Source organism: Acartia tonsa, chromosome 10 (genome assembly GCF_053477335.1).
Source record: "Acartia tonsa isolate MP-2025a chromosome 10, ASM5347733v1, whole genome shotgun sequence".
In the NCBI taxonomy this organism is placed as follows: Eukaryota; Metazoa; Arthropoda; class Copepoda; order Calanoida; family Acartiidae; genus Acartia; species Acartia tonsa.
Window position 1 is genome coordinate 8121896 of NC_137269.1, and position 15839 is coordinate 8137734.

Here is a 15839-nt window from a genome sequence, read left to right on the forward strand (position 1 = left end):
ATATTCCTATACAAGAAGAGTGAGGTATCTAACTCTGCTCTAGCTAGCCTGATTAATCACAACATTCACATTAATTTTAATAGATTGTAAAGATTTTCTCATTTTTTATTTTCTCTGAAACCTATTTTGTGACCATTGAACATTTGAGTAAAACACTAGAGGGGGAAGAGGTTAAATAACTATATCTCCCTATCGCCGTGTCCTTGTGCCGACTTTCAATTGGGTCATTGAAAATCAACCAATGTTATAATTAATATTAACACAGCAAAGTAGCAGAAAACAATTTGGTAACAAACAAAAAAGGTCTTTGAAAAAGGGAGGGGGCTAGTTATCTATATATTCTGTAGATCTGTTCATTGACTTCACCCACTCCCTCCATAATAACAATCTTATCTCAACTGTGCCTTATCCTGACAAGGGTATTTTCCTTCATGGCACTTTTAACCTTTACTTCACATAACCTAACCTAACATACCTAAACATTATAAATGAGTTTGAAGGCCGGAGGGAAACCGTCAAAGACTTAAAAAAAATATTTTGTTAAAAGCTGATCCTTTTCTCCTATTTAAACTTTTTTAAAGGTCTAGAATGTTTTGGAGGCCAAGGTTACATTGAGGATACTGGATTACCTGGACTTTTAAGGTACTCAAAACATAGAAAAAATACTGGCATAGGACGAGAATTTAGTCTTTCCCTCCCCCCTACTCCAATCATAATAAGCAAAATCCCTCCTTTGGAAGTTTAAAACTAATAAAAGGAAAGTTGAGAAATTTTTTAAGTTATATCTTTATCCTTACCGTTTTAAGTTGTAAAAGTTTGGGGGCTGGTTTCATTTAAATCAACAAACTTTCTCTGAAAAAAAATATTATTTTAAACTGTTTTTAAAGCTTTTGATGATGAAATATAAAGGATAAAAACAGATAACCCCCTGAAATTAAAAATAATAGTCTATGACTAAGAAGAACAAATTTTAGAAGTTTTTCAGGTGAAATAAAGAAGAGATAAGACCATAAATTGATGTACATCCCCAATGATGATACACAAAATTGCCCCTTCTGTAGATAACAATAAGAGGTTTTAAACACCTCCTCTAAAAATAGAGTGCAATGAAACCACCATGGATCTAAAGGGATAAGACAATGGCCGATAAATTTATGTATATCTCTATTGATAATTCACAAAATAGCCTTTCTGTAGAGTACAATTGAATCATAATTGGTTGAAACGTTGGATACTCAACTTGATGAACCAACCAATCAAAATTCAGTAAAAGTCCCCAAGGTTAGTAAGTTACCTAATAAGAAAACGGTATCATAAGTCTTTGGGGACTATTGTAATAAACAGCCAAATGTCCCCTCCCTCCCTAATAATAAAGTCTTATATAAGCAACTTATATAAGAAGTAAATCCTAATCAAGAAGGCAAAGCTTAATCTGCTTGTCTTGTCAGAAATACAGGGTGAGTCAGAAAAAAATGAGTTTTCCGATTTTCTGATACAACCAGTAAGAATATGGAAAAAACAATTATAGGTTCTTGTTCTCTATAAAAATATACATTAAACTTAGAAAAGGTGTTTTTGAATATCTCTGAAAACAACGGCGCTTTTTAGAGCATAAAGATTTCAAAAAGTGTGTGTGATGACTTTTTCGGTCATTATTTTGTACTTTTTAGGTATATTTTTTTATAATAAAAAATGTCTACCATTCTAAACAGATAAACAAACATATTTTTTTGTTTATTAAAACTTTTATTCAACAGATTGTAAATATTTAACATCTTAAAATGCAATTTATTTAAATTAAATTATCACATTATAAATCAAACGTTTTGTTGTAATCTATTATTAAGATTCAATACCCCATGACTGGAAAACAAGCTCATGACCGGAAATATTTCATCTTGTTACCTTAATTCCTCCCCCCTCTTCTGAATTTCCTCTATATTTGGTGCAAGACTGGATTTAATCTCCAAAATCTCCGCCCAATTTTGACAAATTATACTTGTGTGTTATAATCCATCATAATAACTTCATTTAAAAGGTTTCTAAAAGGCATTTTTATTTTAAAAATTCAAACCTTGATAACTTTTTTATCTTAAGAGATTTTTTTGTCAAATAAAAGTTTTTTTTCCTTTTACTATAAGCTACGTTATTAGGATAGAAAAACCCATGCATCACAATCAAGAAATAAGAAAAAATAACAAATTACAGTAATCTAAAAATGCTTTTGTGAGGAGCCAAAAAGCATTAAACTTTTAAAACTCATTAAATTACTTTTCATAGACCTTTTTCTAAATAAATATTGAAATTTTAAGATTTTTTTTTACAAAATAGATGAGTTATTTTAATTTTTCTTGACCAACATTTTTCACACAAGGCATTTTTTGACACCATACACCTATCATAGAGGCCGCATTTTTAGAGATAATGAAAAACACCGTTTACAAGTTTGATGTGCTTTTGTACAGAGAACAAGGACTTATAATTATTTTTTCTGTATTCCTTCTGGTTGTTTCTGAAAATCGAAAAACTCAGTTTTTTTCTGACTCACCCTGTACATCCTAATACTTGAATTTTGATATTTTAGGGACTCACAAGTTTTACCAATTTGGGAAGGAACAACAAATATTTTATCTTTGGATGTTGTCAGAGCTATATCAAAGGTAAAATAATTTTTTTTTATTAAAACCGGTTCTGAGACATACTTTAAAAACATGTATCGTTTTTATGAATTTTGAGACATGTAGTTTTCAACTTTTTGTCATTTCAGATAAAGAGTAAGTTTTATGAAAACTCCTTTTCAAAAGTTTTAATTCCTGTTTTTTTTTATAAAATCATGTCTGACATTTATGTTATTTAAATTCTTTATAATTTTTCATATAATCGGATTTAAATTTTCTTCTAATTGAAATAATCTCTCCTCATAACTATGAAAAGTTTTTAAATTAAAGTAGCGCAAATATTTTATGGTTTGGTTATGTCTAATCGTGGGTCTTTCCGTTAGGGTTGGGCCTGATACCGGATATCCGGCTTATTTCTAATGCCGGATAACCGGATAACTTAAAAATTACTGGATATCCGGCCAGATATCCGAAAATCCGGCATTATAAATCAGTCTGATATCCGGCCCAACCCTTGTAACAGAAAGTGTCCGTCCGACTATTATATCTGATAGGCTCTTTTCCACGTTGTATAAAGTGGGTACGGCTAGGGGAGGTTTATGGTGGCTTGGCTGGAATTGAGAATTGAGGGTGGCTGCGGATAGTGGTCAGTTATATCTCCAGTTGCGGCTTCAGCTTCTAAAAAGCAGTGACTTTTACTCAATTTGGCGGCTACTTTTTAGTTGCTTACTGGGACTTTGAGGCTACCAAGCCCTAAAAATAGGTTACTGCACTACTAATGTAAAAAAAATTGTTCTTTACAAAATTTCAAATGTATTTTGATTATGTAAAATGTTTGAAAACGTTTTTTGATCAGAATACGAGAAAAGTTTTTTATAAAAGTTAATCTTGTTTTATTTTTAGACCAAAGGCGAAGTTTTGAAGGCGTTTTTGGCCAGGATAACTGAGGTTCAACGCCAGGTAGAATATCTATTTTTAAAAGCGAATATTTTCTATAACTCACTTTGTCCGTTTGTCTATTTCATGATAGATTTTGTGCTTCGCTTCTTATAGATGTTGTCATCCTTGTTTCATTTGTAATATAATTGATCTAATCCTAAATATGGTATCTATAATACAAAGTAGTACGATGTCTGTCTGTCCGTCTGTCTGTCTGTCCGTCCGTCCATCCCTTAAGATCTTGGTAACCACTTAACCGATCGGATTCTACTCTTCAGCGTATCTACCCATTGGTCCTGTGGTGGTTTTAAGCTATTTTTTTGGGGGGGGGGGGGGTGGGTGGGACACCCCCGACCCCCCCAAAAAACCAAAAATTCCCCCCCTCCATTTTTTTTTTTTGCTGAAGATTTCCTTGGTCCTTTACTTTTTTTTTGTAGAAGATTTGCTTGGTCCTTTTTTTGAAGGAGATTTCCATGGTCCTTTACGATTTTCGCCTTAATTTTTTTTATCACCTCTTGGGGCAAAGCCCCTAGAGGCTAAGGGCGAAGCCGCTAGTATAATATATTGTAAAAGAGCATAATGGTTTTTAACCCCCTTGTGTATAGAGTCATTAATAGTATTAAACACTATGTGTGTGTGTGTGTGTGTGTCTGAAGGTGATACAAAAATATTATTTTTGAAAATTACCTCCTCTGAGCTGTTTATTACACAAGTCCCAAAAGTTTTACAATAACGTTTTTTATTCGTTGGCTTAACAACTTTGAGGCCTTTTATTGAATTTTGATTGTTTGGTTTATTTGAGTGTCAAAACCTTCCAACCACTAATTTTAATCTAAAGAAGAGGTAATTTTGTGTATCATCATAGAGGATTTACATCAATTTATCGAACATTGTTTTATCCCTTTAGATCCTTGGTTGACAATAGTGTTCTTATACATTTATAGACGGAGAAGGAATGTTTTATCATGAATTCCAACCCAAGACCAGAGGTGAATTCTTTAAAAAAGTTTGCCCCACTAATCGCTTAGTGGGGCAAAATTGTTTTCGTGAAAAATCCTCCAAAATCACATAAAAAATCTACAAAAATTAAATGAAATCTTATGTTCATAACCCTTCTATGATTTTGTTTATTTTTGTAGATTTTTAATGTGATTTTGGTGGATTTATCACGAAAACAATTTTGCCCCACTAAGGGCAAACTTTTTTTTAATAATTCACCTCTGCAATCAAACAACCTACTCACTCATAAATGAACTCCTTAACAACTTTCTTGTGTCATTGTCCCATATCCTATCCCTATATCCCTGCTTTAAATTTTAATATTTTAGTGGTTGCACCCTCCACCCCCCCTCATTATATAGTTTAGGGAGAATTGCATAGATCTAAAGGGATAAGACAATGGCCGATAAATTGATGTACATCCCTAATGATGATAATAAACAAAATTACCTCTTCTGTAGATTACAATTAGTGGTTGAAACTCTTGGACACTTAACTTAATGAGCCAACCAATCAAATTTATTAAAAGTTCCCATAGTTCTTAAGCAATGAACAAGAAAACGTTATTGTTAAAGACTTTGGGGACTAGTGTAAAAACGGCCCATTGTCCCCTTTCTCTCTGGGAGACTTACCTAATTTTATTTTAATTTATGTAGTACCTCTATTAGTGTCTGGTTGGTGTGTGTGTATGTGTTTGTGTGTGTGTGTGTGTATCTGGTTGGTCAGATAAAAACACATTAACACTGTAGTCTATTATCATAAAAATAGTCAGTGCTTTTCATCTAAGTGACTTGCGATCGCAGAACCCCCCCCCCCCCCCCAAAGTAGCTCAATGTGACGTCATAAAAATAAGGGATTATCCATCTCTTTTTTAGGGGTCTTCTTTCCCACTCCTCATCCATCATTTTTATGACGTAAGAATTTTTTCTGAGGGACTTCCTTCGTCTTCCTATTTTTTTATCTCTATTATTAAACCTGCTGTGCTCTAACATGCGGGGCTTACCTGTACTCAAAATAACCTAACCTAACTGGACCTAAAGTAAAACACAAACACAAGAAAAACAATTTCTCCTTCCCCTAATTTTCTAAACTTTCAAAATAGAAGGGGGAATGGGGGTGTTGTGCTCATTTTTGTCTTTTAAGGGAAACCCCCAAATAGTCTGGGACAAAGGATATGTGGATTCGTATCTCTACCTTATTTAATAAAAAATTGAGGAAAAAAAATTTAAAATGATTCCTCCACTTTATCATATTATTAATTTTTTATTTTTGAGTCCCCAAAGTTTTGGAATAACATTTTCTAATTTTTTATCTTAAAAACTTTGGGGATTTTGATAAGTTGATTTATTAAGTTGATTGTTCCATCGTTTCAATGACAAATTTTATTCTACATAAGGTGTAATTTTGTTTGTTATTATTGGGGATGTACATCAACTTATCGGCCATGTTGATAAGTTTCAATATAATTTGTGTAAAACTTGTGTAAAATATCTTTGATCATATTTGTTATTATCTAATATGTATCATGTCTTTATTTTTTAGACAAAATTAATTGAAAATGATTGCTTCATGCCTTAAAAAAGTGTAAAAGCGAAGCACTGAAATGGTAGGACAAACGGACATTAACACTTGTATAGTGTCAGAACTGAATAATCAGAATATAAAAGTATAATAGTTAAAGCAAAATTGTAAGTAAATTTGTTGAAAAATTGCTTGATACAGGATAATGTTTATGGACATAAATTACATTTTTAGGACTTGATTATAGAGTTGCTTCGCTTATAATATTGTTCTTTGTTGTCCCAGGAATCAATATACCAAAAATCAGATCAAACGGATAATTAGATCACATAAACATTTGTTGTTAAAAAAGTAGAAAAATCAACATGTTTAAAACAGGGTTGTCGAATTGGGCACTTTTTTTATATTGGGCGGCCCAATTGCCCAAAAGGGTTTTGGGCGCCCAAAAGTGGTTTTGGGCACCCTTTTTGGGCAAATTTCGTAAAAAGCATATAATAAGGATATAAAATAGCCTAAAACCATACCTAGACTTATTATTAGAAATGAAATAGCCTAAAACCATCTCAGGACCTATAAAAGCTCTACTGGAAAGGAGAACCATATCGGTTCAGCAGTTAGCGAAATCCTTCTCTAGATACAAAAAGCTTACTAATTTATAAAGTTAACTAGCGGCTACGGCCCTAGAGGCATCTAGGGGCACTTGAGGAGGGGAGAGTCAAATTTGATAATCCAATTATTATATTAGATTTGAAAAGAAAAAGTAAAAAACCTTCCTAGAACCTATGAGAAGCTACCCTGTTAAGGAGAACCCGATCGGTTCAGCGGTTAGCGAGATCCTTCGGTACAAACACACAGACACACATCCTGTTACTTTAGTATAAGGATATCACCCAAAAAATAGGCCCGCCCCCCCCCCCACAGTGGGTTTTTTGGCTGATTTGGGGATTTTTTAACTTTATGAGTCACAAATGCCAACAAAAGCTTATTCTATGTAAAAATAAAGTTAAAACCTTTCATATACAGGTTATAGCTTATGTAATATAACATATTATATACATATTATTGTGATTTTAATAAGAAAAATGTCCCTAGAACTAATCTACTCATATGGTTAAAAATTCGAAATTTCTTATATTATTCTGTTAAAAAGAAAATTTTTTTTAACATCGACTTAGAACTCAATCAAAACTTTTGGAGAGTTTTTAAGGTGTACATATATGATTGATATACATATTATATGCTTTCAATAAATAGTATACAGGGCTCGGCAGCTGTGCATCAGCTGTGACTAAGCTATAAATTTTAACCCATTTTGATGCTTTAAAAGATCTTTGACAAGATGGATTGTCATACTTGGGTCAGGTTCGACCCTTTAGTTGATATTTAAAATTGTAAAAGGTTTGCCTGAGGTATACAGGCTGCCGAGCCCTATTACAATGTCATTAAAAATTATCCTGTAATTATTCAGTTTTTCAACAAATTTACTTACAATTCTGTTAAACTTTTATACATTTATGTTCTGATTATTTAGTTATGACAATTTATAAGTGTTAATGTTCGTTTGACCCACCGTTTCAGAGCTTCGCTTTAATGGATGTTGTCATCATTGTTATTTTCAAATTTTAATAGTTGGATGGAGAGTTTAAGTAATAACTACAGTAAATGAATGTGGATTCAGGGACTACTATTAAATTTAGAAACCAAGGCCATTGAAAGGAAAGAACAATATAAATCAAGTATTTTAAACAAAGTTAAAGGACTGACATAAAAAATAGTGGCTTATAATCAAATTTAATTTATATGTTTCAAAAATACAGAAAGGAAGACATACACACATTTATAAAAATTGAGCAGCTTTGTTCCTAAAACTATTCATAATAATACCTATTAATCATTGTATATTTATTTTCAGTATATCCTATATATAAAGCTTTTTTTGTGTGGAAGGATCTCACTCACCACTGAACCGATATGGTTCTTCTTTAGAGGGAAGCTTCTTATAGGATGGTTTTAGGCTTTTTTTAATAAGCCTGGGTATTGTTTTAAGCTATTTTTCTGCCCTTCTATATCCCTTCGAATACCCTAGATGCTAGGGGCGCAGACGTTAGTTTTATATAGTGTAGATTACCATTAGTGAGGTAAATCTTTACCACCCCCCCCCCCAAAAAAAAAGCTGTCTATCTAAAATTAAAGCGAAGCTTTTCTGTGATTAGGGTCAGTCCGTACGTTCCTGCGTCTGTAACGTTAGCTTTTTTGTTAACTTAGTCATGTTAGAATTGTTCTATTGATTCCTGTATTAGTTCTGTGCGATTTGGAAAGCGTATCAATTCTATAATCATTACCAGAATGTCCATACGTTTATGTTGAATTTTAACTTATATTATAAGTACAATATTATAAGCGAAGCATCTCTATAATCAATTCCTAACAATGTCAGTATACCCTTAAACAGTATTTTATATTTAAGAAAAAAATTTTTTTGACAAGACTTATTTATATATATTTTACATATTCACGCTCTACAAGAGTTAATGTTTGTCTGTCTCCCCATTTCAGAGCTTTGCTTTTATGAATATTATCATCCTTGTTCAAATATAAATCAACTGGTTGTCAGACCATTACCGATAGACTGAAGGACTTAGTAAATTATAATCTGGATGCTTCTTAGTATGGTAATAAAGTCCTTTAAATAGTAGCCGAGAAATTCACGTTTTCCCTAATACTGTTTCTAACGGACAGATGTACCGACAGACGGACGTATCATTTACAGAAAAGCTTCGCTATTAAAAACGGAAAGATAACCTTTAAAGATTAAATATGTGTGTTATTAAATTATATCAATTTTTAGTAGTTTGACTTAATAATGGTATTTAATTTATATTAATACAACTTCACAGTATCCATTTTCTAAGCTGGATTTCTCATTTGGGGCTACGAGGTGCCAAGAGTTATGAACTAATCTTGAATTATGAATACTTGAATTTAATCAGGGCCTAAATAACTTTTGGCACCTCGTAGCCCCAAGTGAGAAAAACCTTTAAACGTAAAAAATACATGTTATTTTAAGATGCAATATTAGGTGTTCTTGGATTTTAAATTACAGATTTATGACAACTTTTCTTATTTTTCTTTGCATTTTAAAGTAGAAACATCTGTATATATCAATGAAATATTGTTACATATCATTTAATCGGATTTTTACACCAATTTACTCTAGGAAAAAGTAGGAAAAGCATTGTATGATGATTTTAATGAAAAAATTCACTTTTTAAAAATATTCCTTTGACCACGTTCAGCAAAACGGCTGTATTTTGCCTAATTTTGTAGTATATAAAAAAATCTGTTGCATGGCAACTTTTGAATGGTAATACTAGCCCCTGGGACATTTAACTCAAAATTGAGGAAATTTAAAAAATGACCAAAAATCCCACTGTGCCCCCCCCCCTCTTTTTTAACCCCCTCCCCTTTTTCTCTCACCCTAAAAGGGGGGTGCCCAAAACTGCCCAAAAGGACCTTATATTGGGCGGCCCAAAAGCGCCCGCCCAAAACTGCCCGCCCAAAAGCGCCCGCCCAAAATGACAACCCTGGTTTAAAATAGACATACGGACATTCTGGTAATGACTATAAATCGTACCTAACTACTACAGGAATTATCATGCAAAGTTTGAAATCGATAGGACAATTCTCACATGCCTAAATTAACCAATAAAAGCTATCTATCTCGGACGGACGGACGGACGGACGGACCTACCCTAATTATAGAAAAGCTTCGCTCTTAAAAACACTATTACTTTAAAATACAATTATTTTTTAGGCTGAGAAGATAGAAATTATTGGAGCTAGTGCGGACAAAATTGTTGGTCTTGTTCAACAATCATTTGCAATCATCAGTAAACATCCAGGTACAATTATTTTAGTCAAATTTTTATATATTTCTATTTTTAAAAAGCGAAGCTTTTCTGTGAATAGTTCCGGTCCGTCCGTACGTCCGTTAGGAACCGTTAGTTGTCCCTACGTTCATTTATTATATGTTGATTTTTAACTTTTTTGGCTACAATTTTTCATGTGATTTAATTATCCTATTCATCAGATTTTTGGAATACTGATTCCTAGGAGAACAAAGTACAATGTTATAAGCAAAGCATCTCTATAATAAGTGTCCTAAAATAGCATCCTGTATTTGAGCAATTTTGCAACAAATTTACTTACAATTTAGTTTATACCCATCCATTTATATTCTGCTCATTCAGTTCTGACACTCTACAAGTGTTAATGATCGTTTGTCCTTCCTTTTTATTTTAGAGCTTCGCTTTTATGGATGTTGTCATTCTTGTTTTGGCTGTAACCAAGTTGTTACTTATGTGGTTGTTGTGTTTAAACTATTTTGAATTAAATCTATACAGTATTACTTATCTATGTATGTGTAGATATGCATTAATATAAATATGATCTTCTGAAAACAATACTTTTGAGATATAATATATATAATTTTTGTAGGTATATTTTTTACTTTTTTTAATTAGTTATGCAATAAATACTTTTATTTGATATTTTTGGCTGAGCCCCCACCCTGTGAAAGCTTTGCTAGGGGCAAAACAGTTCCAATACCATCATTATAAAGGACAAATTAAATAATTACATCTTTTGTGACACTTTTTTCCAATCAAAATAATAAATCTAATCTGCTGAACATTTGTTATAAATAGTTGTAGCCGTCCTTACTTATTTAAGATGAACTGAAGTTTAATTTCCGAATGTGTACACAGTTTCCTAACTAAAAACTTCAAACTTCCAAAAAAAAATCTAAATTTGTCTGTATAAACTTAGTGAAATCGTCATAAAATTCATCCAAACATCTAACCAGAAAATCAATTTTTTCAGAGTTTTTTTTTGCACACAAGCAGGTTTAAATTCATGACTTAAGCGCGGCTGCCGAGCCCTGGCTATAAATCCTTTTAATATAGAAAAATTGGAGTACTGTGCGCGTGACCTTTCATTCACATTGGCCCACACATACATTGGTACTCTTCTTATAGAACATGCCTTGAGGTAAGAAATAATATTTGTAAAAGCCAAGCTTTTCTATAATTAGGGTCGGTCCGTCTGTTGTCCGTCAGTCCGTAACGGTTAGCCCTTTTGTTAATTTAGGCGTGTTGGAATTGTCCTATCCATTTCAAATTTTGCATGGTGATTTCAAGGTTTGATTTAGAAAGCTTAGCAACTCTAGGTATAATCTTTACCAGAGTGTCCGTCCGTACTAGACTATAAAAGTTGGAAAGATTTTTAATCAATATAATAGATTTGAAATCTGCATAAAATTTTAAGGATTTTTTTATAAAATTCGTTTTTTATATAATTCTTTATTTAAAGGCGCAAATACGATTTAAGTTAATAAATTTTGACCAATAGGATAGCTGGATTGGAAACTACCTACGCTCTAATTGAATGATGTACGTCACTTAAGCTTCTCCAATCAGAGCGCAGATAGTTTTCAATCCACCAATCACAGATCTCAAAATTATTTAACTTAATTTGTATTTGCGCCTTTAAATAAAGAATTATATAAAAAACTAATTTTATAAAAAATCCTTAAAATTTTATGCAGATTTCAAATCTATTATATTGATTAAAAATCTTTCCAACTTTTATAGTCTAGTCCGTACGTCTATTTTAAACATGTTGATTTTAAACTTTTTAAACGACATATTTTTATTTTTATGTGATAAAATTATCCGATTGATCTGATTTTTGGAATACTGATTCCTAGAACAACAAAGTACAATGTTATAAGCTAAGCATCTCTTTAATCAAGTCCTATAACTTTAAGTATGTCCTTAATTAATATCCTTTATTCAAGCAGTTTTTAACAAATTTACTTTCAAATTGTTTCGATTTTTACACATTTATATTCTGATTATTCAGTTATTACACTCTACAAGTGTTAATGTTCGTTTGTCCTAACCTTTTAGAGCTTCGCTTGGCTAAACAACTTTGGGGGTCTTTAACTGAATTTTTATTGGTTGGTTCATTCATTAAGTTTAGTGTCCAAACATTTAAACCACTAATTGTAATCTAAAGAAGGTGCAATTTTAAGTATCATCATTGGGAATGTTCATCAATTTATTGGCCATTGTCTTATCCCTTTAGATCCCTGGTCAATTCCCTTTCACATTCCAACTAAATTTGTGTTATTAGGACTGGTAACAAGATAGATGTTGATGTAGCCACCGCGTGGATGGACAGAGAAATGGCGCCAATTTTGAACAAGCGCAACGATCAGTATACAGCCGCGGCATTCAGCGCTAGCAAGGATATCGTCTTCCAGGAAAATAAGACATCCATTTTATACTTGAGTTATATTTTAGAAGGGTTTACTATCTGAAATATTTTAAAATAAACCTTGTTTGAATAGTACAAATAACGAAACATGAATATTTATAAAATTTTCCTTAAAATGAAAATTATTCAAGAATGAAAAACTCGACATTGTTAAGTGACACATATTAAAAATTCCTTGCTACAAAATTTAAATTTGATAATATTAATTTTTATTCCCCCAGAAGCTAGAGAGAGGAATTTTGTAAATATAAAATTTTGTTTTGGGAAGAAGAGGGAAAGTGGTGAAGTTTTTCAGTTCTGTGAAATATTATATTTATAATTTTCTTTCCAACTAAAATGGTGGAGAATTTCTATGGATTTTTCTGTTCTAATTTTCTCTGGATATTTTCTCCTGAGAAGTTAATACCCACCTTCTTTAAAAGAAATAGCCTTGAAATTGCCAGGAACCAGTTAATGGTTTTAAAAGATTGTAGATCCATTGGTCCAGTGACTAAAGAGACCCTGGTCACAATTTAAAACACAGATTTCCATCTTTTTAAAATTTCTTGAAAAAAATCTCATAGAAACAAAGTTAACATATTGTACCTTGAGCAATAGATCTATAGTATAGATGTGTATACAGATAACTACCTCCCTTTTTTAATGACCTTTTTCGTCTGCTAGCAAATTCTCCGTCTATGGTGTAACTTTTTAAAACACCTTATAGGTATAGATTTTTCTATTCAAATTGTACTAGGGTTATCATAGACATCTTGCTGCAGTAAGGAAAACTTTTACTGTCCATTTGCTGTAATCCTTGTAAATTGTTTGCAAAATTGAGCTTAGCTTTTTATAAATGTTGTCATCCTAGTTTTTCAAACAACAGGTCTTCTTGTTTAAACAGTTGTTTGTAAATGTTCATACATTGTTACGTATCATAAACTAGCAATTACTAGGGGTTGGGAGATTTGACCCTTCCCCACTTTCAATTTTCATTTTAAAAAGAAAAGAAAATTTTTTAGGGGAGATTTTTCTTGCCTGTGTTAATTTTTAAACAGGATTGGTTGATTTTCAAAGTCCCGATTGAGAGTCGGCACAAGGTCATTGGGAAATAAAATTTTTAACCCTTTCTTCCTCTAGTGTTTTACTCTGATCTTTAAGCTTACGTCGTGGGTACAATTAGAAAATTATTCGTTGTAGAAGTACACATTAATTTATGGAAATGTCACGCTGTAAAATATAAATGGTTGTCCTTGTTTCTAGAACTATACAGAGCAAGATTAAAACATCTGAGAAAAAAAAAGAGATCACATTTACTGAAAATAATACAAAAAAGAAAAAAAATCCCAGATTTATATATGTATTTATTTTGATATTATATTTTTATAGTTATTTTAGTAGAATTTATTAAATATGTAAAAATTCACATTTTAGATAACATTTAAATTTTTACGGTGTTTCCAAATAGCTGTGAACCTATCCAGGACACATGAGAAGCTACACTGTAAAGGAGAAACATATAGGTTCAGCGGATAGCGAGATCCTTCAGTACATACAGACCAATTGCAAATGGAATTATGTGCCTCCTATTTTTGCTCTTTTTATTTTTCTACGCTTAATATTTAATTGAGGAGTTTGATTATACTTTCTTAAAAATATGACAATTTTTTGCACCTTGACTTCATCAAAGCGTTTAATTTAAATTACCTTTTAAATGTTATTGAAAATATAGCGAAAATCTGGATTGCCTCTATAATTTTCTTTCCAGTTGCACCTTTTTTGAGATGATTTAATGACTTTTTATTTGTATATTGTATTTATATTTAATAGTTTCGACCTTGTGATTTTTTTATCCCCGCTTAACAAAATTCAGATCGATCGACCAGGAAAGTTGAAGCTTTTAATCATGAGTGCGGTTAAATAAGGCTTAGGGTTAGGGGGTGGGTTTAATTTCAGAGAGAGAGAGAGGACAATGGAATGTTTATTAGACTAGTCCTTAAAGTTTTTAATGTTGTTTCATTATTCGTTGGATAACCAACTTTGGGGACTATCACTGAATTTTGATTGGTTGGTTCATTAAGTTGATTGTTCATACGTTTCAACCAATAATTGGAATCTACAGAAGGGATAATTTTTTGCATCATCATTGGGGATGTACATCAATTTATGGACTATTGTCTTATCCCTTTGATCCCTAGTGTAATTTTAGGTATTTTTGTATTTTTTGGTGGAAGATAAAAAGAGGAGTTTAAAAATTTGGACGTCTCTGTAATCGTCTGCCTTTTATTTTTCAATTATAATATGAGGGAATATTATTTTTTTTGTAACTGGACAAAGTGTCTCAAAAATCAGCCATGTGACGTCATAAAAATGAGGGAGATGAGAAGAAAAGTGGGAAAGAAACCCCTAAAAAAGTGATTGATAATCCCTCATTTTTATGTCGTCACACGGCTGGCTTTGTCTAGTTTTTCACCACTAATCTTGTGTATAGCATAAAAAAACGCTGTGAATTGTACATTCATTATCAAAAGAAAATACATTCTATATATTTATGTAAGATTCTTTCTTTTTATTTTCCCCAATTTCGGACCAATTTCGTTTATAGTATTATTTTACCCCTTTTTACAAACTTATTAAAGCGAAACTTTTCTATTAGTTCAAATGATAGCGTGTTTGTTTTTATCGAGTTAAAGGAACAAATCGAGTCATAAAAGAAGACGTTAAAAAATGAATTCCTATAGTCGAGGGGTATGATAAATTTAATTCAGAGGATTCTAATATTTATACTTGTTTTTGTCCGGGAGGGAGGGGACAATGGGCTTTTTATTTTACTAGTCCCCAATGTTTAATAATAACCTTTTCGTTTGATTATTAACTTTGGGGACTTTTGTTGAATTTGAATTGGTTTAATTAGTTGAGTGTCCAAACGTTTTAACCAATAATTGTAATCTACATAAAGGATAATTTTGTGTATATCAATTTTCGGTCATTGTCTTGTCCCTTTAGATCACCGAGTCTGTAGAATAATTAAGCAAAGATAAATTTTATGTGTATCCCTCTTGTATTAAAAGTACTTTATTTCTTACTAGCGGCTAGGATCCTAGAGGCCTCTATGTGCACTTGAGGTGGGGGGAGTCGAATTTGATTGGAATTTCTCATTTTAGATTTAAAAGTATCTTTTTCTAGGAGAGATTTCTCTTGAGAGGGTGGTGGTACCCTCCCCAAAAATAGTTATAAACCTTTCCGGGACCTATGAGAAGCTACCCTGTTAAGGAGAACCCGATCGGTTCAGCGGTTAGCGAGATCCTTCGGTACAGACTAGCACTCATCCTGTTACTTTATTGTAATGATTCTTTTTTAGGGGGGGGGGGGGGTCGATGAGTAGTCCATCTTATTAAATAAGAAATTACCATTTGTTTTTTATTCTTTACACAATCTTTTCTA

The 15839-nt window shown here is 32.1% G+C and overlaps 1 protein-coding gene across 1 annotated transcript in view; it reads left to right on the top strand.

The window, feature by feature from the left end:
* The window catches only part of LOC145329317 (acyl-CoA dehydrogenase family member 11-like), a 41409-nt gene extending 26457 nt beyond the window's left edge, over positions 1-14952 (top strand). The window contains exons 16-22 of the mRNA XM_080173376.1: positions 582-642; positions 2585-2660; positions 3522-3578; positions 9892-9979; positions 11042-11126; positions 12273-12400; positions 13657-14952. Of these exons, the coding sequence (XP_080029502.1) occupies positions 582-642; positions 2585-2660; positions 3522-3578; positions 9892-9979; positions 11042-11126; positions 12273-12400; positions 13657-13679 (518 nt within the window). The 3' untranslated portion in view covers positions 13680-14952. The remainder of the gene's footprint in view (positions 1-581; positions 643-2584; positions 2661-3521; positions 3579-9891; positions 9980-11041; positions 11127-12272; positions 12401-13656) is intronic.
* Positions 14953-15839: the final 887 nt, after the last annotated feature.